The sequence below is a fragment of the Miscanthus floridulus genome, chromosome 12, assembly GCF_019320115.1.
Source record: "Miscanthus floridulus cultivar M001 chromosome 12, ASM1932011v1, whole genome shotgun sequence".
Classification (NCBI taxonomy): domain Eukaryota; kingdom Viridiplantae; phylum Streptophyta; class Magnoliopsida; order Poales; family Poaceae; genus Miscanthus; species Miscanthus floridulus.
Window position 1 is genome coordinate 72,978,096 of NC_089591.1, and position 22,639 is coordinate 73,000,734.

Below are 22,639 nucleotides of genomic sequence, written 5' to 3' on the forward strand. Positions count from 1 at the left end.
TTTTGTGCTGAAAGATTTTAATTATTCTTATATCCATGTTCATAGCACCCGCTTTTCAACCAATTGTTGTGACACAAACAAAGCTAGTCTATTTTGGCCTACGGAGAGTAGCAGTAGTATGACGTGCCCTGAATATACTAAAGCAAGGGTGTACGTGTACCGTGTACTCAGTGGCAAATGGGTACGGATGCACCCATGAAAAAAATAGAATACCAGTAAGCAGAGTCAATTTTTTACCTTGATTATGGCTCAAATTGTCATGTCCACAGGTACGAGGTAGGCGTACCCTCTTCGATTTGCTTTAGCTTCGCCATCACATGTACTAGTCAACTTTACTATGGTCCCGTTCGCTTCGCTGAAAAAACAAGCCGAAATATTGTTCCGGTTGATTTGTCATGAGAGAAAAATACTGTTCCGGTTGAAAAAACAAGTTAAAAAAGACGGATTACAAGAGAAGCGAACAGGCCCAATTACTATTATGCTTCATGCTCCGCGTACTTTTCAACTCTCTACTCCTGTTTAGCGAAAAACAGTTCCATGGCATAGTCGCGGGAAAAAAAAAACTGATTTGTGCTGCGCCACTGCCCACTGCCCTTGAACATTGGTATTCGTCATCTAAACATGCATACTCCGTACACACGATGCAGCTTTAGAGACATCGAGCGAAGAAACAAGATAGTAGACGCGACCGCGATGTGAAAAAATGGGAAACGATCGGACATGCCTAAAATGCAAGCATGCCATGATATGGCCAGGTATGTGTAAACCAATTTTGCATTTTCGTATGCATGGCGAGCCCTGGCCGGTGCATTGCCTCGCTCCGTCGTTCTGTGTCCGGCGGCGGTACGGTGTAAGCGGCCGCGAACGTCAACGCGCAGCACTGAAGGCGGGCGCGCGGACGCGTGACGTGCCGTCTGCACCATACGCTGCCACGCACGTCGCTAAACGGCCGAAACGACGCCATCAGTCTCCTGCGCGGCTGCGGCTGCGCCTGCACCGCTGCACGCACATGCCGCCGCGCCCAGCCATGACCCGCTCCTGCCCTTGAGGCGCCGATTCGGCGCGCTTGGCGCCGGCGCTGCGCCGCGTGCACCGCCGCCTTCGTGTCATACCCCCAACGCCTGACACGAGAGCACCCGTTCCCTACCCCGGCGCTCCACGCGTTCCCCCGGCCATCCCTGCAAGGCTTCTTCTGCCCGGGTATGAAACTGCGACGCGCAGGCACATGCAGAGCACAAGCGCGAGCTCACGGTGAACGTCGATAACTATTAAACTATCACTGTACTCGACAGCATCACAGCAAACAAGGCAAAAGATGGCTAAGGTTCTGCAGTCTGCTGTTGCTCTCCTGCTGGTGGCCACGCTGCTGCTGCTGCTAGCCCCTTGCCACAGCAGGGAGCTGAAAGCGAGCGGCGCGGCATCGGGCGGTGCCGCCAGCGGTGGTAGTAGCAACGGCAGCGAGGACAAGGAAGGACACGGCGGGGTTGCCGCTGATCCCGACGCTGCCGCCCGTGCTCGACCCCGTGGTGCCGCTCCCGGCCGTCGTTCCTGGGCTCCCTCCGGCTCGCGAGTCCGACAAGTCTCCGTGACCGTGCGCGGGCTAGTCTAATCATGGGTGCGGCTCGGGGCGGCTCCTGCTCATGAGCCGAACAAGTTGCCACGTTCACATGTCTTTGTCATGTACCTTTCGTGGTCTCTAGCTACCTTGCATTTTGTGTTGTGTGGTGTAACAAACTACGCGTCAGAGAGGTTGTGCTTTTGAGATAATCGGAGTTTGCATCTCGTAATACTTCGTCCCAGAGCATTTCGTTGATGTTCCACGGACCTTAATTAATCCATGTCTGCTGTTCGTATCTATTGATGCTATGCTACATTGTAACCACAAACCAGTAAGCAGTCATAACTATGCACGGCAGTAAAATACTGAACCTGCTAAAAATTAGCACTATGTTTAGAAGCTATTTAGAAGGACCAAATGTGAACTAATACCAAAACTAATTGCATAAGCGATGACTAATTGGTGAGACAAGTCTATTAATCCTAATTAGCCCATAATTAGCTTATATGGTGGCACAGTGAACATGGTCTAATTAACTGAATTCAGTTACCATTTCGCCACTGAAATTCTTGGCAACCGATTTTACCGAAGTAACCGAATGTCCAGGCCTACTTCCGAGGGAAGCATGGGCCACTTGGGTCACTAGCTCACTGCACAGCTGCAGATGTATATGCTTGTCCAACTTATACATCATGCTGGATTTGCAAGAATCATATAGCACAGGGCACCATAAACTTATCAATAAAGTCTCGGTAACACCAAACAACCACTACAGATACAGCAGATTGAGCCCTACAAATTTCATGTTATAGATATAGATGCGGGAATGCTGCCCACAAGTTTTTAGTATGTAACTCGCATAACTTCTTTTTTACAACTGTTCCCAATCACTGATGGCAAACTATGAGTGTCCCCTCACTCGTTTGCTCTCTGCACCTTTTGGCTCAGGAGATCGTTTTAAGTCAGGTCATCCTCGTCCAAGGATTCCTCGCCATCATCAGCTTTCTTAATGGCATGTAGATCACCTGTCGGTAGCTTCCGTGCAAGCCTAATTACCTGCATTAATGTACGGAACCAACTGTCACCACAAATCCCAAGCATAGACAGGCACCAACCAAGTAATATAGAAATACAATCAGCCAGGCAAACATTACATCAGAGTGAATGCAAACTGTTCTAGACTAGAGAATATATGGGACGATTGATGATGCGGTAGTAAGACAAGTGCAGAAGCGCTAAACGGAAATACAGTTAATCAGGGTTTCTTTTCTCACAATATTGGTTCTATGAATAATGAAGGCTCCATGCACATCACTGCTGAAATCGGTGAACATCAGAAACGGAAGATACACCATTTGTGCACATCACTACACGATGCAGCATGACTTCCCAATAGATTCAAGAAGCGTTGTGTATATGGAGATTAGAAAGAGAACAGGTTCTACAAATGATATTCTCAGCTCCTTGTTCGCCATTTTATGGACATGCAACACCAGATGGCAACTTCTGATCCATTTAGACACTACTCCCTCCGTCCCTAAATGTTAGTTGCCACGATTTGCGTGTCAATAACTTTGACTTGATTTATAGAAAATACGTGCAACATTTCTATCTCCAAATAAATTTATTAAAAAACTAGATTCAAATATCTATCCAATGATACTAATTATGTATCATAAATATTAATACTTTTTAATATATATTTAGTCAAAGTTGTTTCTCGGGAAACGAAAACGACAGACATTTAGGGACAGAGGGAGTATACCATTGCTGATACAATTCAGCATGCATTGCTTTTTATAGAGGAAATGAAAATAATTACCACATGGTCAAGGTGATTGAAGGCACTTGATTGAGCAATGCGTTTGATTTCTTCAGCATCACTTTCCTCATAAGCAGACAATAGTTTTGTTGCGCATCGATTCTGGTCGCTATTGAGGAAGGCTTGAACCCTGTTAAACGATAATTAAAAGTTTTCCTTTACGCTTCATGGTTTGATGGGGGGAAGTAGCACATGGCACAAATATTATTATACAAAGTTTCACCAATGTACAACTTACTCTGAGCAGTCATTGTAGCATTTCTGAGCTTGCTGAAAGTCATGTGCGTAAAGATAGATGATGATCGCACTCAGATAAGCCTGAATGCCAGAAACAAATTTTGAATCAGACAAGTTTTGTGTTCAAGACATTCATGACTAAGCAAGTTTTGTTTTCAAGACATGATCACAGACAAAGCAGCAAGATACAAATATAATGTGCTAGTTTGTAAAATTCTCAATTCAATAATACACATGGAGTTTCTGAATAATTATGTAAGCACATTTCAGTTATCAGTTAGAAAAAAACAAAGATTACCTTGCATTGGCTATTGATGGCATTGCACTTATCGGCAGCTGAACCAAGTCTTAAAAAGAAGGAAGCAGCATCTGAATATCTGTCCAATGGACAAAGATGGGGGAGAATTGTAAGACGGTCATGTTAAAAGTTACTTGCAATGCTAAATGATAAGAACATGCAAACCTATCAGTATACGAGAGTTCCTAGGTGTTAGGTTCAGAAGACAATTCAAGGTGTCACTTTAGGCCCTTAATGTATATTCAAAACATTCAAGGTGTCATTTACTTCACATGTAAGAACCTATGCAGCACGGATACGGATACGCGTATCGGTATCGGAAGGATACGGATACGCGGATACGGCAATTTTCTAGAAAACATGATACGCGGATACGTTTTACTATTTTTTTAATAAATAAATAATAATACAAATTAAAATTGTGAAAGTCTAAAACTTGAGTCACAGAAAATCCTAATGTCTGTTCTCTGTTGAGATTGTGGCTGGTAGTCACAGCCCACGGATACTATGCTAGGATTAGCACTAGCTAGTGCCAGCAACACCCAAGCCAGAGTCCCCGGCGCCAGCGGCGGAAAGGGAAGACGAGGAGGGGAAACAAAAAAAACAAAGCCGCACACACAAACACGAACGCGAGCGCCCGCGTAACGTCTCCCTCGTCCTCGGGGTCCACACCCGGCCCTCCACGTGGAGGGCCCACGTGTCAGCGATGCGGGGCGGGCGGGAGGTCGGTGCGGCGGTCGCGGGACCTTGTCGGAATCCAATGCGGTTGTGAGGTTTTGACGTCCGCAAGGACACGCGCACACGCACGCACCCGAGTCGCAGGATTTTCTACTGCTGCTACTACTCCCATCTCTTCCCTTCCCTCGCTCGCTTCCGCTTCCCTCCTCCTCGTCCTGCCGCTCGCCTCGCCTCGCGCCAAAATTTGGAGAGGCCACCTATTGCATCCCTGCGCAGGAGGCGGCGCACATGTACGCAGGAGGCCGTGCGCGGGGGCGGAGGCTCGTCTCCAGCGAGCGGGGGCGGAGGCTCGTCGCCGGCGGCCGGTGAGCAGGGGCGGAGGCTCGTCGCCGGTGATCGATGAGCATTCCATGCGCGCGTTCGCCGGAGGCGGCGCGACCGCACGAGGTGCGAGCGTCGGGGGCTAGGGCATCGGGGAGACATTGTTTTTGTTGGGCTGGGCCGTATCCCAAATACAGATACGTATCCACAGGCGTACTCAAAAATTGCAAAATTAATAAAAAATCGGATACTGCACAGATACGTATTGGGAGCGTGTCCGACGCGTATATCCGTATCGGAAACGTATCCGATACGCGATACGCTCCCTCAGCCACGTATCCGTGTAACGTAGGTAAGAACAATGAAGAATGAACATCAAAATGTTCCAAGGAAAACATGAATGAGATAGCACATAGATACAAAGGTGAGGTTATAGATTGAAATTAATATAAGCAAGCATCAAGGTGATCTTACTTCTCCATCTTGATGTACAAAGCTGCTGCAGCACGATACAAGTCAAAAGCCATCTGTTCCTTCCCATCTTCTTCTAGAACTGAACAAGCCTCATCATACATTTTAATGGCTTCGTCTGGAGATTTCTCCTCCAAGGCACTGATTATATAATATTATGTTTAGAACATAAGCTTCCATAATGTCATAATTGTAAGAGGTGCCATTTAAATTTACCTGGCACCCTTTGCTAGAGCGTCAGATGCAGGTTGTGGCCTTCCACATTCACGGTATAATTCTGAAGCTCTGTGATAGAAATCCGATACTTCATTCCAGCGTCCAAGCTCCTTTGCTAAAGCAGCAGCAGATTCCATATGCTTAGCAGCATCCCATGGTCTATGACATTAGCTAAGGGTACACTAGGTAACTGTATAATGATATGACAGATTAAAAATACGGAAACTGCATAGAAATTTCCAAAGGATACGAGGAGATCATTTCCTGTCCTTTTGAGGCCTTCTCAAATGCATCTTTTGCTTTCTCATTGTCCTTTCTGAACCTATATGCAATTGCTTAAAGAAGAAATGAATTTCACTTATATACTCCCCAGTGAACAAATTACTATCAAGAAAAATGAGAAGGATGGTAAAAGTCACCGACCAGCTTGCTCATACAAGGAAGTGGCGCTTTTCCAATCAGCATTCCACCTTGTAAAACTCAATTTTGTTCTGCAAAAATGTGTATATTCAAGAAATTTTGAGGGAACATGCTTTACGTAGAGTCAATTATAGGTTGCTGGAACAAGACCCTTTTCGGTGTCACATTGAGAAAAGTAATAGAAGTAAAAGCAGGAAAATCAGCAGACATACTATACAGCAGTCAATCACACACTATAAGAAAATAATTTTTTTTTAATGGTAAAGATCTGACCATACTGATATATTGCCATGTACAAGGAAATAAAAAAAAACTCTGAACCTATTGAAAAGCAGCTCCATTACCCCCCAACCCATTTGACAGGTTCCCTGTTCAAGCAGTGTACATCCAGGTATCCGTTTTGAATGAACTAATAAATCTTGTAGAGCCAAGGGCCAGTGAGAGGTCAACTTTTATGCAAGACAAGGACACAAGGTGCTTTTGTTTGTCATGTCATGTACCATTTGAATAAAGTGTAGAATGGTCCAAACTAAAATCTACATAAGGTTGATTCGGCACAGCATATACTCCCAAACAATGCACTTACAAGGCCTTGAAGCAACATCGCATAGCCATTGCTGAAGTGGCATAGTCTACCACAAGGAATGGTACGCATTCACCCATGTCTGCATATGTGTCAAAAATAGAAAGGTAATGCAATATGATCTAATCATCTAGGGGAGTGTAACATCAAGAATCCCCCCACATTTTGGATCTAAACGAAATTGCCATTTTATTGCCTTTATGTGCAGATTTGGCATGCCCCTGAACAAAATTCGACAAAATTAGCATAAAACCAAGTTACCAGGGGAGCTGATAAGCCCTCTTAAAGTGAACCCGCAAGTAGGTAGGGCTGTAGGGGAACTCCTTCAAGCCTACATAACTACTACTCGAAGGTTGAAGCTTACCCTACCAATCACTTGAGATCAGTTCGTATGCAAGATCCCGAAACCAACGCTATGCCTTTGGATGAAGTTTGAAACTTCGTCTGACAGCAAGACGCCATGACTAGATCTAGGAATTCCCTGATCGCTCAAGATACATCCACACAAAAGCTCGACACGATCGGGCTAAGAATTACAAATCGGTGGGATCTAATTCGATGTACTACAGGCCCAGACAGCTCGATTTGTCGACCTAAACGAAATGAAATCCCCATTCTAAAAGAACACACGCGTAACAGCAATCGGGTCGGTCGCGGGTCAAACGAAGCAGGAGAACTCGAAGGAAACTGCAGGCGGCATAAGAGAAACGCAGGGCTCACAGTTTGTCGGCTTTGCTCATGAGCTTGTCGGGGTCAGAAGAGCTCGCCATGGCCGAGAGCGCAGCCTCCTCTTCTCCGCTCGCTGCCCAGATTCCCACGCCTGCGGGTGCGAGCAGTTGAGCTGGCACAGCTGCCTTCCGCTGGATGAGGACGGGAACTGGCAGTTCGTCGAGATTCGCGCAGCGTCAATCCACCGTCCCAATTAGTTGGGCCCTTAGCCCCGGCCCAGGACTAATTATGTACAACAGCGTAATAAAAGCCTGCTTTGTGCTTGTAGTAGAAGTCCGAGGTTTTTCTCTTCTCCCTAATTTCCTATCCTTCCTATAGCTTATCTTCATTTTTTTTAACTTAGCTTATCTTCAATTGGATTAATCTTAAATGAAAGTTAAATCATAATTAATGTGTCTCATTCTAAGATCTGGAGTGCCGTGAAGTACTAGTAGTACTTGTGCTCGTTGCTGCTAATGAGGAAAAGGGAGGTTTAATACAACTAATCTTCACTAGAAATTAATTTTGTACAAGGCCAATGCTATATGTTCTTCGTCTTGTTTTTCAGCACTACTTCAGCGTACTTTTCAAGGAACGGTATTTTCCTCTCACAACAAATCCGCATAAGCAGCAGCATCAACCAAATTTCAGCGAAACGAACAGAGAAGAATGCTAAACAACACTCGCGCATTTCCCTCCATCCCACGCACGATTTTTTGGCCCTGCGATTTGACATGTGTAGCTCGCTGGGACATCCGATCTCTCCTCCCCTCCCCTCCCCTCTCCTCTCCTCTCCCTGGTGGTCCCGAGGACTACGACTGCCTCCCCGCCACTCTCGCGCCGCCATGGCACCGCGCGCCCCTCCCAACCCCCACACAGCTCCTCCCTCTCTCCCCTGCGGCGACGGCGGCGGCGGGTTTCGGTGGCTCCGGCGCCGACGAGGTAGGCGGTCTCCTCCTCCTCCTCCTCCTCCTCCTCCTCCTCCTGGATCTATGCCCACCAGGCCACCAGAGACGAAGACGGCGGCGGCGGTGGCTAGGGTTCCGACGAGCCTCTCCCCCAACTTTTGTCCTTGTCCTTTTATAAAAAAAATGTTTCTTATGATTTGTGATTTGTGGCAAGGAAGAAGATGAACAATACCAATGGCGGGGCGGGGGCCGACGGGCAAGGGGAGGAGGAAGACTAGTACAAAACAAAATTGGGTGCTACCTCCCTCTCAAACACTCGAATCGAGATAGACGGACTTCTTAACTATATATCAATTTAAAGCTTTATTAGTTTACTCCAGCTATTTCTCAAAAGAGTAAAATACACCGGAGGTACATTAACTTTCGGTGAAGTGTCATCTAGGTCCATCAACTTTGAAACTGCATGTTTGGGTCCATTAACTTTCGTTTTGTGTCATCTAGGTCCATCAACTTTGACTCATGCATTTTTGGTCCATGAACTTTTAAAATGGTTCACTGCAGGTCCACGCATGCATGCACGCACGTTGACTTTTTGCATCGGTGGAGCCATGCCTGCACTCGCCGCCGTCGCTCGTCTGCTGAGCATGCATGTGTGTTTTTCTGCTCGAATCATGACAGGGCCGCTTAGCCGGGCCGAAATGCACTAACCCTACCGTATAGGACCATGCATTAACGAACACCATCGTCTATCCAACATACCATGAAAATGGAAGCTCCGACCCTACCATGGCTCATCTGCAGCGTAGCACTCTCCACCTGTGTCCTCTACAAACTGCTCGTTTCCACCAAAAAATGAACCGAAGAGGAGGATCTCCGGCAAGGCAGCACGGCGGCCGCCGGGCCCCGCGGCGCTGCCATTTCTCGGCAACATACACAACCTCAACGGTGGGCTGCATCAGGTGCTCTCCCGGCTCGCGGAGACGCACGGCCCCGTCATGTCCCTGTGGCTCGGCAGCAGCACCCACGTCGTCGTGGCCTCCACCGCCGCGGCCGCGCGCGACGTGCTGCACAGGTACGACCACCTCCTGGCGGGGCGGTCGGTCACTGACGCCGCGCGCGCGCTCGGGAACCACGAGCGCTCCATCCTGTGGCTCCCTGGCACCAGCCCGCTCTGGAGGCGGCTCCGCGCCGTGTGCACCAACCACCTCTTCTCCGCGCGCGGGCTCAACGCGACGCACGCCGTGGGGGAGGAGAAGGTTCGCGAGCTCGTCCGCTGCCTCAGCTGCCGCGCCGGGTGTGTGGCGCGTGTTGTTCTCGGGAGTGCTCAACCTCGTGTCCAACGTGCTCTTCTCCGAGGACATAGTGGACTTGAGCTCCGACCGCGTGCAGGAGCTGGAGACGCTGGTCAGGAACACCGTGGAGGAAGTCATGAAGCCCAACCTGTCGGACCTCTTCCCTGCACTCTCCGTGCTCGACTTGCAGGGCCGCCGCCGGCGCACCGCCGAGCACATCAGGAAGTTCTACGACTTCTTCGACCCTATCATCGGCCGCCGTCTGAGCGCAGGCGACGGCGACAGGAAAAATGATTTCCTGGATGTGTTGCTTCAGCTTCACTCGGCGGATCAACTCAGCCTTGAAACGATCGAATCTTTTCTTTTGGTACGTGAGCAATCAGCTCGCTTGGAATTGATACTCTCAACTAATCAGCCAGGAGCATTTATTTTACTTTTCCATCCATGCGCAGGATCTCTTCGCCGCCGGGACGAACACAAACACGATCTCGGTGGAGTGGACGATGGCCGAGCTGCTCTGGCACCCGACCGTGATGGGCAAGGTCCGTGAAGAGCTGCGGGACGCGCTGGTCTCCAAGCCTCACCCGGATGAGTCGGACATCGACAGGCTACCGTACCTCTGAGCCGTAGTGATGGAGTACATGCGCTTGCACCCGCCGAGCCCGCTGCTGATGCCGCACGAGGCCATGGCCAACGGCGCGGAGGTGGGCGGCTTCGCGGTGCCCGCCGGCACCAAGGTGATCATCAATCTGTGGGCGATCATGCGCAACCCAGGGGCGTGGCCACGGCCCGAGGAGTTTGTGCCGGAGCGGTTTGTGGGCATGGACGTGGACTTCCATAGCAAGGACGGGCGGCTGGAGTTCATGCCGTTCGGGGCCGGGTGGAGGGAGTGCCTGGGCCTGCCCATGGCGACAAGGGTGGTGACGCTGCTCCTGGCCTCTATGCTGCACGCCTTCGAGTGGAGGCTACCCGAGGGGATGCAGCCGGCCGACGTGGACGTCACGGACCGGTTCGGCACGTCGCTTAGCATGGTCACGCCGCTCAAGGCCGTGCAAGCACTAACCCTGTCATGATCCGAGCAGGAAAACACACATGCATGCCCGGTAGACGAGCGACGGCGGCGAGTGCAGGCATGGCTCCACCGATGCAAAAAGTCAACGTGCGTGCATGCATGCGTGGACCTGCAGTGAACCATTTTAAAAGTTCATGGACCAAAAATGCATGAGTCAAAGTTGATGGACCTAGATGACACAAAACGAAAGTTAATGGACCCAAACATGCAGTTTCAAAGTTGATGGACCTAGATGACACTTCACCAAAAGTTAATGGACCTCCGATGTATTTTACTCTTCTCAAAACATAACGTATATATTGTCTGAGTTAATTTTGGCTCTAGTCTTGTAAATTCCTCGATCCGCCGTGTCTCGTGTAGTCGTGTGTCGTATATGTGACGTGCTGGGCAGCGCCTGGTTGGGCCAGCTGCAGGATGACGCGGAGCAGCTCCTGCATGGTGGCGACGGCGTCCTTGTCGACGACCTGTGCGAGGATAGGCCGACGTCCTTGCTGGTGGCCGATCTTGCATGGCAGCGCGGCGGAGCTTCTCGGGGTCGTCGTCGTCGCCACTACCGTAAGCTCGCTGTCGTACGTCCCTAGCGCGGACTAGTCCAGCACCTCGATGATGGAGCAAGGACGTAGGGCAGCGTCAAGAAACCGGGAGGAGGACGATGGGCGAGCGGCCGCGGTTGCTACAGAGCACATACTAGCGTGCCGTGGAGCGCGATCGAGGTTCCTTGACGCCGACGCCGATCTGTCCGCGCACGAAGCCGTTGCAGCGGCAGTGCATGGGCACGAAGAAGGCGCCTTTGGGACGCCCTCCTTCTCCCTCCCCCGCGGGCCGCGCCGCTGTGTCCGCCGAGCACGTGGCAATGCGCCAATGCTGTTCCTGTTCCTCTGGCCTCGCCCAGGCGTTCTCGGTGTGGTGCGTCCACGAGTATTGCGCGCGTCTTTCCGCGTGCGCGCCCGTCCGTCCATCCATCAAACAGCCGCCGCGGTGGGACAGTGGGAGTCAGAGAGCGTGCGCTCTCTCGTCGCACGCGTGCGTCCCTCCCCAGCCATGGCTGCCAGCCAGCCCACACCGTGGCGGCAGATCGAGCAGTCTACAGGCGCACGAGTTCTGCATCAAACCCGACGGCGACGTCGCATCAGGTTTGCAGCCTCCAAACTGACCGCCGATTCGACGAGCAGAGCAGCCCGCGACGGGGTGAAGCGTAAGCGCGTGCCCATGCATGTGGTGGCACGCGGATTCCCAGCGCACGGATCTGACGGGCGGGCGAGGACAGTTGGTGGATGAAGCCAAGCCAGTGGCTCGGAGCCGCCGGTGGTGGTCACCGAACCTGGCACGCAGGCAGGCACCGGCACGCACACATGCGCCACCCACACCATCAGATGATCAGATCATGCGCTCTGACGGGCTTCTGACCCGGCGATCTTTGCACGAGACCTGGGCGCCCTAGCCTATACCTAGTCCTATGGTCTAGCTACTCTAGGCCTACGTTATTTATCGCATGCAGCCTGCGCTTGCATGCATCTTGGGTTGGGCTACGAAAGCAGCGACATGGCGGTGACTGCCTCCTTTGTTCCCTTCCTGCGCCTGCCGAGGCCTCGCCATGCCGCCGGCGTCGGCGTGCATGCATGGGCCTGTCGTGGAGGGTCCCTTTCCCTCCGGCCACACACACACACACACACACACACACACACACACACACACACACACACACACACACATATATATATATATATATAACTACTATGGCTACAAAATAATTTATTTCCACTTTGAGTTACGATAATTACTATGTTAATTTATGAGATTATAGTAACTCCTTACTACGTGGTTTACTATAACATTATGGTAAATATCCACATGTGTTATAGTAACCCAACTATCGTAAATATGTATTGACATTATCGTAAATTTATATATAAAATTATCGTAAATGGAGGTGGCTACAGAATAACTTATTTTGTAGCTGGCTACTAAATATACTATATACTGAATATACTTATATAATATATTTACCATAACGTTATATTAAACCACTTAGTAAGGAGTTACTATAATCTCGTAAATTAACATAGTAATTATCATAACTCAAAGTGACTATAGAATAAGTTATTTTGTAGCCAGCTACAGGGTAGTAGTTCTCTCTCTCTCTCTCTCTATGTCCCTAGCTGGGGTGGGTGGGTGGGTGGGGGGGTGTTGTGGGGTGGAGGAGATTGGATTATCTGGTTGCACTTTATGCTTCGCCATCCGCCCGCTGCTTGCCGAGGGTCTTTTCGTGAACAGTGCATGGGCCGTTGGTTGTTTGCATTGCCACATGCAGCGTGCGTCATGGGCAGATCCGGTATAGGTGTCCGGGTCTTCCCGAAAATATACCCAACAAATTTACCAAATCACATATCAAGCATACATATATATGTCAGTTGTATTTCATTTTTCATCATTTTCTTGCTATTTACATATCAAAAGCGTGTAGCTTATCGTTAAGCCCATATAAAGCTCCCTTTGGCACGGCTCATCCAAAACGGCTTCACCGGTGAAGCCAGAAAAAACTGGCTTTTCCCGGCTTCTAGTTCATTTTAATCCTGGCTTACAAAACAGCTTCACGCCACAGTGCCTCGATTTACGCAAAATAAATGAAGTCGAAGCCGGCATAAGCCGTGCCAAAGAGACCCTAAATTGTCATTTGTCAATGGGTCAACTAGGATCCTCATCTCTCAATCACACATGGGTGCATGCACGGGAATTGTGTGCATCTATCGTCCTCACCTACACTTAATCCTCAAGCATCATTTAAATCTTAATTTACACTTAAACCTTAGGCTGTCAACCAGAATGACATGATATGTATACGGGCACAGACGTGATGGCGCGGCATAACGAGCAGCCGGTGATATAGACGTGATGGCGCGGCATAACGATTTACACTTTAAAATTCTGGATCCGCCACTAGCGCGCGTGTGTTTTGTGAAAGCCACATGCACAGTGTTAGAGATTGACAAGAATTTTTTTTTTAAAAAAAAGTTTGTAGATAAGAAACCATGAGCTCACACTTCAATATACTAATTCACTCATCCTCTGTACCATAGGAGCTACAATCAACTAGGATTGGAGTTACCACTACAAGTGCACTCCTATGAGTTACCAATGGGCGTGTTTGTTTCGAGTTAAAAATCTAATTCTCGATTGACATATATGCAACAAGGTGTTTGCGAATGATGTACAAAATCACACATTGGGTGGTGAACCTGACATTTGGTGACTGTAGCTACGTACACGCAGCTCAATTCTTAGGAGAGCAGAAACAAACACACAACTAGTATTATAGATGGCCAAATGGACAGCGCGGACCTTGCACGACACGATTAGGCACACTCTCTAGCCATGATGTGCCATGCCGTGTTGTGTCACTGTGCCAGTACGGTGGGCATGGTAGCCCATGCCAGCCTCGGCATGAGTGGAGCTGGGCCGCTGCTATTGCCGGAGTCGATGCGCCACACAGCTAGGGCCCCTATGCCTCACCACCGCTGTTGGATCCGCTGCACTGCGCTGCACCATCGTTGTTGAGGGAGCCTAGGATGACGAGAGGGAGCTAGGAAAGGCTGAGACATGAAAACAGGGTGAGAGGGAGGGCCGCCGCTTGGGGAGAGGTGACCACCGGCGGAAGCCGAGAGGAAGAAAGCCGTAGGAGGGAGGATGCAGAAGCATCGGCCGATGAGAAGCCTCATGAGGGAGTCGGGAGCGGGGAGCGGCGACCTGGGAGTGGCGGTTTGGGATTGGGGAAAAATTCAAAGTTGAGGAGGATGTTTATTTTACAGCTAGAGTTTGTAATGGACTAAATCCAATGGTCTGGGGAGGACGCAAGACATCAAATGGCTGATCAACGATTAGGATGGCATTGTGTCAGCCCCTTTAGTCGTGCTATGTTGTGATAGCCCTGCAGGGCGAGGCGTGGCCTAGGCACGACACTACGACCGTGCCATGCTGTGCGGGGCTTGTGTCGTGCTTTTTTTAGGTCGAGCCCGTCTAGCCATCTATAGGAATTATCAAGTTTTTTGGTATCATGCCCTCATTTCTCTAGCGTTTTTGCTCTCCATAACCATACATTATGAAGATCAAGCTCGCTCTTTCATTTCAAAACTCTATCCTATTTTCTAACAAATCCTTTTTAGTAGTTAAAAATTATGAAAGTCTATACACCAGTTAGGATTATTGTTTTTCTAACAATTTTATTTTTCAATCTTCAACTTGCATGTCGGTCCAATTTTTAAGGCCGAATTACGAAATCAGGTAGGACGCCTTCCAAATGTCAAAATTGGTCTGGTTTCAAAGATGGTATTCTATTTTTTTAAATAATAAAAATTAGGTCTATAATTTATATATATAATTGATAACTAATTTATTTAAAATTATAAAAAATATTAAACTAGCACCAATTTTTTTCTCCTAAAAATGTTATCTATATATATCAATCTTCTATTTGGATTTATTTGCATACTAAACAAATAAGATCGAAATAACTACAAATAAAGCACCAACATAGATAACATTTATAGAAAAATGGTATAGTATCATATTTTGCTGATTTCAAATAAAATAGTTACTTTTTAAAAATATTAAAAAATATTTTTATTATTTTTAGAAGGGAAAAGTCCAAAATACTACTCTTATGTATGACCTATGTCCAGATAACCCCATAAACTATCGTTGATTCATTTTATTTCCTTCGATTATTTTAGTTGGTCTAGCTTACCCCTCAACAATATTTGTCTATTTTGTTTTTACATATTCAAGTTGATTTTTAATTTTCAAAATTTATGAGGGGATAGCTAGCACCATAGTTTATGTTCAAATAATATGTCTTAAATTTATATCATTATTTTGACTGGTTAGGACATATAATATAAATTAACACTAGAAATACATAATTGTATTAAGCATAATGATATAATTCATAATGTATTTTTAAAATAATTTATGGCTTCCACTATCACCTCACATTTTGAAATTAAAATTCAACTTGTACGTAGATAAATGAAAAAGAAAAATCTTGTTAAAAGGTATGTTGGACTGACTAAAATAGTTAAGGAAGTAAACTAAATCAAATGTAGTTTTGAGGGTTATATGGACATAAGAGATATTTGGACGTAGTAATTTGAACCTTTTCCTTTTTTAGAAATAGAAACGCACCTTTGAAACTAGTCAAATAACTAAATTTGTACAGTTTGGGCATTTGGACGACGTTTGTTAATATGATACCAGTTCGTTTAGGGTTGGAAATCGAACTATCGTATAAATTGGAGGTTGAAAAATGAACCTAACCATAGAAATAATAATCTTCATGTTCTTTTTCTTGTTCGTCTTCAAACTTGATCAAGGCCACATGTTGATTTATTCCAAACCTACTGGCTAGTGAACAAACTAGGACTGTGCTTGAGTACTTTGCAGCAGCAATAGGTTCAGACTTGCGGTGCAGCATGGTCTCTTTATTTGCACGTCAAGTTTCAGCCATTCCTTGCTCAAGGAAAAAGTCTGAGCCATTCCCTGGGAAGGTAGGTGAGACGACTGGCCAAATGCAAATGGGCATGCTACATATAACCGTAGGCTTGCTACCGTCAGAGAAACAGATACATGGTATCGGGTTACAGTCCAAACAAGAAATTCCAAGGCCGGTGAAAGATAAGGATATATATAGGTACAGTCACCAAGTCCTGCCATGACGCAAAAGCTTATAGAAATCAGATGGCATAAATACTATCCAGGGCCAATGGTTGGTGGGTCGAACGGACCAGGCCATCAGGTCATCGAGAAAGCTCTCATGCTCCTCCATTTCTAGGCTAGCCTAGGGCTGGACCAGTCAGGCACGCAAGTCTCAATCGATTCATAAGAGGACGAGGCCATGGAGGTAGCCAAGTAGAAGGCAGGCACCGCAAACAACGGTATGCATTGCAAGGAGGAAACATAACTTTCAGCCGTTGCTCTTACTTTCATTTCATATATGTTTCAGAAAGTTTGATCATCCCTTGTCCGTTTTTTTTAAAAGAAAGTTTGATCATCATTCTTGTTCAGAATCAAGTTCTTAGCTCTTAATGCATTTCGTATCTAGTTGCTAGAAAGCTGGTGAACAAGATAGTCAAGAGCTCATGGAAGATGGCAGTGCTCCAAGACGGTCTACTCCCCCCACCATCCGCAGAAGCAGATCTGCTGAGTTCCACAATTTTTCAGAAAGGGTAGGTTGTTATTGATCATGCATATATATGGACGGATCATGAGTCATGACCAGTTGTCGGCATTTGATCTCTTTTGTTTGGAACATTTGTAGAGGAGAAGGGATAGGATCAACGAGAAGCTGAAAGCATTACAGGAGCTTCTTCCAAACTGCACCAAGGTAACATGTGTTTCGTCTTAATTTTAATTCCAGCATACCTCTTCTGCTGTCTTTTTTTTCGTTTGATCTCAGAATAGCTTGTTTCAGACCGACAAAGTTTCGATGCTAGATGAAGCGATAGACTACCTAAAGTCCCTTCAGCTACAGCTTCAGGTACTGAATGACATCATATCATATGCACAAGTTGGTTATTTTTCTTATCTTCCTCTCCTGCATCCTTTCCTGTTTTTATTTATTCAGCCTCCAGATCTTACGGGTGCTATAGTAGTATAGTCTGAAGATGTAAGCTGCCAATGCAATTCATCCATGGATATTCTGATCATCACATTGTCATATATGCACATAGATGCTGGTCATGGGGAAGGGAATGGCACCGGTGGTTCCTCCTGAGCTGCAGCAATACATGCATTACATCACGGCTGACCCTGCCCAGATGCCTCCGTTGCGCCCCTCCGGGCAGCAGCCTCGGCAATTTCAGATAACTCAAGCCAACCCCCAGCGACAATCTAACGTCGAGTCGGATTTCTTGAGCCAGATGCAGAACTTGCACCCTTCTGAGCCGCCTCAGAACTTCCTCAGGCCACCGAAATTGCAACTTTATACGCCGGTAAGAGGTTCAAACATTATGACTATCAAAGTTAATTTTATCGTTTTCTTGTCTTTATTTTTTGTTCTATTATTTCACGTATTTCAAAATTTAAGATTTTTTTCTTTTTGGAAAGAAAGATGAAATTTTAAGCTGCTAGATCAGGGATATATAGTTCAGGTGATAAAACTGTCAGCTTTTACCTGCACAGTGCTAGCTACTCATCATGCCTCATGAGGAGTTTACCTCTGATTCAGGAACAGAGGGGTGGCCTAGCTAGCACGAGCCACAACACTGGCTGGATTTCTGGGAGGAGTTCCTCGTATAACTTCATGGAGTGATGTGCTCCTGATGACAAAACTTGACACCGTGCGGCCTTGAACTCTTTGAACTCAGAAGAGAGCGTTCAGTCTGGGACCTGCAGCATGGTTCGCCTGAGAGAAGCCCATGAATGTGTTGTAGTTAACAAGCTAGTTGTGTTATTAAATAAAACGTTGTGACTGTGATGCTGCTCATTTTGCAATCTGAATCTCACCGTTCAATTCCCCTTCATGTTGTGTTCATGCAAAGGCTGATAGATGGCGTCTGTGTTTATCTATACAGCAGTGTGCTACTGTCTGCGTTTTCTGATCGTCAGAGGAACATGTCTAGTTCAAATCCAGTGCGTCACAAAGATATTTGCAGTTTCAGCATGCAATCACAAAGTATTGCCATAGCCAAACTATCATTCTCTCTATGAGAGAGAGAGAGAGAGAGAGAGAGAGAGAGAGAGAGAGACTTTTGCCTCTGGGACTGAGAATTCACATTATCATGTTTGATGTGAGGGACACTTTTGTTTGCATCCAATCCAATGAGATGAATAATATATCCTCCCCCCACAACTTGGCGAATCTTTCAGCTTCCATTCTTCTGCGTCTGCAGGTATGTTGCTGCACTGAAAATTAAGAGTCAAAAGCAAGACTTCTGCTACCACTTCATGCCCATACCGTCAGGCAGCATGGGCAAGACTGATTTCAGTGAACCATTCTTAGGGCACATAAAATTCACTATATTTATTATAGCCTGGAATCTAGCTCTATGCTGACACTGAACAGATTAGCATTACACGTGCAAACATAAGCAGGCGAAATTCACTCCAGCAGATCGGCAGTGTTCTCCCTTTGCTTGATCAGATGCTGCTGCACGGCACGAATTTCAGGTCGCGTTTTGCAGCAGGCATCTAGTCTCCTCCACAGACCTTGTTCATCTTCAGCAAGGTTGAAAGCACGCTGTCCATGTCAGGCCGGTCCGCCGGCTCGAACGCGGCGCACGACACGCCCAGGCTCAGCACGTCCGCCGCCGTGGACAGGTCGCCCTCGGTGACCACCTTCATGTCGGGGTCCAGGACGTCGAGCACTGTGTCGAGGCCCCTCGAGACCGCGCTGTCCACGTACTGCTGCAGTGTCAGTGGCACGCCATCCTCCTCGATTGTCCCGGTCGGGCGTCGCTTGGTGAAGAGTTCCATCATCAGGACGCCAAAGCTGAACACGTCGGCCTTCGGCGACACCGTCCTCATGTACGCGAATTCTGCGTGATTGGATTGGACACACAGAAAAAAAAAACATTTTTAGCAGAAGTGCCAAGAAATTTGCAGAAATAGCCACCAGAAATTGAGCTAGAGCACCATGTAGATTACCTGGCGCCATGTACCCGACGGTGCCCCGGAACGCCGACGACGTCGCCGACTGCGAGGCGGCGTCCGTCAGATGGACGCCCAGCATCCTCGCCGTGCCGAAGTCGCTGACGCGCGCCTCCCAGTCGCTGTCCAGGAGAACGTTCGACGGTTTGACGTCGCAGTGCACGACGGGGAAATCGTACCCGGTGTGCAGGTACACCAGCCCGTGCGCCACCGAGACGCACGCGCGTAGCCGCTCCGGGACCGTCCACCGCTGCGCGTCCCTGCCCGCGCCGTGTAGCGCGCCGTCGAGGTCTCCGTTGTCCATGAACTCCAGGACCAGAGCCTTGATCTTGCCAGGCTCGCACGCGTACCCGATCACGCGCGCCAGGTTCTTGTGCCTCAGGCGGCTCAGAGTGGCGAGCTCGGTGAGGAAGCACTTGTCGGACTTGGCCGGGAACTGCGCCAGGTTGAGCCGCTTCACGGCGACCACCTTGCCGTCGGGATCAACGAGCACGCCCTTGTAGACCGTGCTCAGGTTGCTGCTACCGATGACGTTGCCTTCGCCGAACGAGCCGGTGGCGGCCTCCAGCTCGGTGTAAGTGAACTTCCTCAGCTCCGGCACGACGAAGTCCTCGGAGAAACTTGTTGCACGGGTAGAGTCTCCCTTCTTCTTCTTGTACCTCCGGTATCCAAGAAAGAGAATCGCCACAAGCAGCAATAGCAACAGCACGGCCAGCACCAGCAGCACCACTAGGACCACGAGCCCTGTCCTCGAGAACCCCTGCTTTCCGGCGTGGTGGCAGGGAGCGAGAAGCTTCCAGCCGCAGAGGCCAGCATTGCCCTGCAGGCTCGACATGCTCAGGTTCTGGAACACGCCTGAGTCCGGCACGGGCCCCTCGAGTCGGTTGGACGAGAGGTTCAGAGACCTCAGACTTGTCAGATTCGCCAGCGCCGCCGGTATGGCCCCGGTGAACGCGTTCCGTGACGCGTCCAGCGTCTGTATGTTCTTCAGGGCACCGATGTTTGAAGGGATGTCTCCGTCTAGCCCGTTGCCGGAGATGTTCAGGCTTGTGAGGACGTCGAGCTGAGGGAAGAGGCCGGCAGGCAGGGCACCGGTGAGGTTGTTGGCGGAGAGGTCGAGCGAGTAGAGGTTCTTGCACCCCGCTAGCATCGCCGGGACACCACCGGATAACCGGTTGTTGGACAGATCGATGGACTGGACCATCGTGAGGCCCCCCATCTCGGCCGGTATCGGGCCCGTGAACATGTTGTTCGACAGGTTGAGGTACATCTGCAGGGTGCTCAATTTCGCGATCACCGCGCCGAGGATGGCGCCGGCGAGGCGGTTGTGGGAGAGGTCCAGCGTGAGGAGTTGGTCGAGGCTTCCCACCGCCGCAGGGACCGTGCCGTTCAGCGCATTGTTCGACATGTCGAGGAAGGAGAGAGACCGCAGGTTGGACACGGCGTCGGGGATCGGGCCTACGAACCTGTTCGACGCGACGCTGAGGATAGTGAGCTGCCGGAGGCCGAAGATCTCGTCGGGCAGCGCGCCGTCTAGGCGGTTCTGCTGCAGCGTGAGCTTCTGCAGGGACGACATGTTGGAGACGCTCGCTGGGACGCGCCCGGCAAAGCGGTTTCCCCCGAGCTGCAGTGCGATGAGCTTCGTCAGGTTGCCGATCTCCTCTGGTATCTCCCCGGACAGAGCATTACCCTGCAACTGCAGCAAGCTGAGCTCGCTGAGCCTGCCGACGCGAGGGCTCAGGCTGCCGGTGAGGCTGTTCCCAGCCAGGTCTAACGTCCTGAGGTTGCCGCAGTCGAAAAGGTCCTCCGGTATGTCGCCGGACAGCTTGTTGTCCCCCAAGGACAAGAATTCGAGGTTCTGTAGCTGGCCAAGGCTGGCGGGCAAAGGCCCTGTGAACTCGTTGAACCCCATGCTCGCGTTATACAGCGAAGTGCAGTTGGCAATGCTCCCCGGAATTGGGCCAGAGAGCGAGTTGGCGTTAATGACTAGCACTTGAAGATTCTGGAGTGATCCAATGTTCGCCGGAAGAAGGCCCGAGAGGGAATTTTCACTGAAACTCAGGTATGTCAGGTTGACGAGATCCATCAGCGATGCTGGCACTGTTCCGGTGAGCTTGTTGACGTGGAGCATCAGTTTTCGAAGCGACCGTAGCTTGCCGAGCTCGGTCGGGATGGACCCAGTGAGCTGGTTCATGGACAGCTCGAGCGAAAGCAGCGACGTGCATCGCCCGAGCGAGAGGGGAATCTCCGACGAGAGCGCGTTGCCGTACAAGAGCAGCACCTTCAGGTTGGTGAGTTCCCCGAGCTCGCTTGGAATCGCACCAGTGAGGCGGTTGCTGTACATGTTGAGCGTGGTCAGGTTCTTGCACCGGCCAAGTTCCGGCGGGATGGAGCCGGAGAACTGGTTCTCAAACATGTGGACAATGTTGAGACTCGAGAAGTTGCCAATCCCCGGCGGGATCGGGCCGGAGAGCTGGTTGCTGCTGAGGTCCAACGTCTCCAGCTGCGTGAGCTTCGCGAAGGACGGCGGCAGCTCGCCGTCAAGATTGTTGAGGGAGAGTATCAACTCGTTGAGATTGACCAGATCACCAATGCAGTCAGGGACTGCGCCGGTGAGGTCGTTGTTGAAGACGCTGAACCCTGTCATCGCCGAGCAGTTGCAGAGGCGGCTTGGGATGCCACCGCGGAGCGTGTTGTTGCTGAGGTCCAGCACCTGTAGGCTCCTGAGGTCGCCGAGCTCCGAAGGGATGGCGCCGGTGAAGTTGTTGACGGCGAGGCCGAGTCCCTCGAGCTCGTCGAGGTGGCCGAGCTGCGGCGGGATGCCACCGCCAAAGCGGTTCGACGTGAAGTCGAGGAGCTGGAGCGTCGAGATGTTGCCCAAGAACGGCGTGAGCGTGCCCCGGAGCCCAGTCTCCGCGAGCTCGATGGACGTGACGTGGCCAGCGGCGTCGCAGGCCACGCCGGTCCAATTGCAGTGCGGCGGGAAGCCGCCGCCGCCATTATTGCCTGTCCCCACCGTCCAGCTGGACAGCGTGCCGTTCGGGTCGTCGGTGACGGCCTTCTTGAACGCCAGCAACGCCTCGAGATGCACGGACACGGACGGATCGGGGACGGCGTCCGCCGCCGGCCCCGCCAAGACCAGGACCGCTAGAGCTAGCACTGCAGTGAAATTTGACACTGGAGTGTAAAAGCAAGTGTTCTTGCAGGATGCCATTCCACTTGCAATTTTACTATCTCCAAGGCACCATGTGATCGAATGTGGACTCTGACGAGTGACAAGCTTATAAAGACGAGCGCGGAGGCCGTGCCATCGCCATCGGCTGTGAAGTGAAGTCAATGCATTTCCCAGCGGCGTCAACGCGCGACGGAAGAGGGCGGTTTGACTTGGCATGTGGCGGGAATTATGCGAGAGAGG

At 49.6% G+C, this 22,639-nt stretch overlaps 3 protein-coding genes and 1 pseudogene across 6 annotated transcripts; 2 read left to right on the forward strand and 2 right to left on the reverse strand.

The window, feature by feature from the left end:
- Nucleotides 1–2,273: 2,273 nt before the first annotated feature.
- On the reverse strand, nucleotides 2,274–7,480 carry LOC136496861 (gamma-soluble NSF attachment protein-like). Its single transcript, XM_066492626.1, has 9 exons — nucleotides 7,325–7,480; nucleotides 6,025–6,092; nucleotides 5,852–5,936; nucleotides 5,602–5,760; nucleotides 5,389–5,526; nucleotides 3,916–3,994; nucleotides 3,619–3,698; nucleotides 3,381–3,510; nucleotides 2,274–2,614 (listed from the first exon to the last, which is right to left on the reverse strand). Exons 1-9 carry the CDS (start codon nucleotides 7,372–7,374, stop codon nucleotides 2,516–2,518), a joined length of 888 nt encoding a protein of 295 aa, XP_066348723.1. The 5' UTR covers nucleotides 7,375–7,480; the 3' UTR covers nucleotides 2,274–2,515.
- Nucleotides 7,481–8,986: 1,506 nt separating this feature from the next.
- On the forward strand, nucleotides 8,987–10,585 carry LOC136496122 (cytochrome P450 76M5-like; annotated as a pseudogene).
- Nucleotides 10,586–16,361: 5,776 nt separating this feature from the next.
- LOC136498560 (transcription factor PIF1-like) lies at nucleotides 16,362–18,087 on the forward strand. Of its 4 annotated transcripts, XM_066494463.1 has the most exons (6): nucleotides 16,362–16,511; nucleotides 16,679–16,802; nucleotides 16,895–16,960; nucleotides 17,048–17,113; nucleotides 17,307–17,567; nucleotides 17,804–18,087. In XM_066494463.1, the coding sequence occupies exons 2-6, from the start codon at nucleotides 16,716–16,718 to the stop codon at nucleotides 17,885–17,887; spliced, it is 564 nt and encodes a 187-aa protein (XP_066350560.1). In that variant the 5' UTR covers nucleotides 16,362–16,511; nucleotides 16,679–16,715; the 3' UTR covers nucleotides 17,888–18,087. The 4 variants fall into 4 exon arrangements, with proteins under 4 accessions (XP_066350560.1, XP_066350559.1, XP_066350561.1 ...); XM_066494462.1 differs by lacking the exon at nucleotides 16,362–16,511 and having other exon boundaries at nucleotides 16,541–16,802; XM_066494464.1 differs by lacking the exon at nucleotides 16,362–16,511 and having other exon boundaries at nucleotides 16,541–16,802; nucleotides 17,810–18,087.
- A 495-nt stretch (nucleotides 18,088–18,582) lies between these two features.
- Nucleotides 18,583–22,448, reverse strand: LOC136498301 (LRR receptor-like serine/threonine-protein kinase FLS2). The gene is made up of 2 exons (XM_066494244.1): nucleotides 19,222–22,448; nucleotides 18,583–19,112 (listed from the first exon to the last, which is right to left on the reverse strand). The coding sequence occupies exons 1-2, from the start codon at nucleotides 22,436–22,438 to the stop codon at nucleotides 18,766–18,768; spliced, it is 3,564 nt and encodes a 1,187-aa protein (XP_066350341.1). The 5' UTR covers nucleotides 22,439–22,448; the 3' UTR covers nucleotides 18,583–18,765.
- Between the last annotated feature and the right edge of the window lie 191 nt (nucleotides 22,449–22,639).

Bases quoted from the DNA above. Each gene is read 5' to 3' on its own strand.
- LOC136498560 (XM_066494463.1), top strand. From the start codon at position 16,716: ATGGAAGATGGCAGTGCTCCAAGACGGTCTACTCCCCCCACCATCCGC. The intron at 16,803-16,894 runs GTAGGTTGTTAT...GAACATTTGTAG, and splicing joins TCCACAATTTTTCAGAAAGG to AGGAGAAGGGATAGGATCAA. The intron at 17,568-17,803 runs GTAAGAGGTTCA...CCTCTGATTCAG, and splicing joins AATTGCAACTTTATACGCCG to GAACAGAGGGGTGGCCTAGC.
- LOC136496861 (XM_066492626.1), bottom strand. From the start codon at position 7,374: ATGGCGAGCTCTTCTGACCCCGACAAGCTCATGAGCAAAGCCGACAAA. The intron at 5,937-6,024 runs GTCGGTGACTTT...TTCTTCTTTAAG, and splicing joins TTCCTTGTATGAGCAAGCTG to CAATTGCATATAGGTTCAGA. The intron at 5,761-5,851 runs GTATCCTTTGGA...CTAATGTCATAG, and splicing joins GGACAGGAAATGATCTCCTC to ACCATGGGATGCTGCTAAGC.
- LOC136498301 (XM_066494244.1), bottom strand. From the start codon at position 22,438: ATGGCATCCTGCAAGAACACTTGCTTTTACACTCCAGTGTCAAATTTC. The intron at 19,113-19,221 runs GTAATCTACATG...CCAATCACGCAG, and splicing joins CGTCGGGTACATGGCGCCAG to AATTCGCGTACATGAGGACG.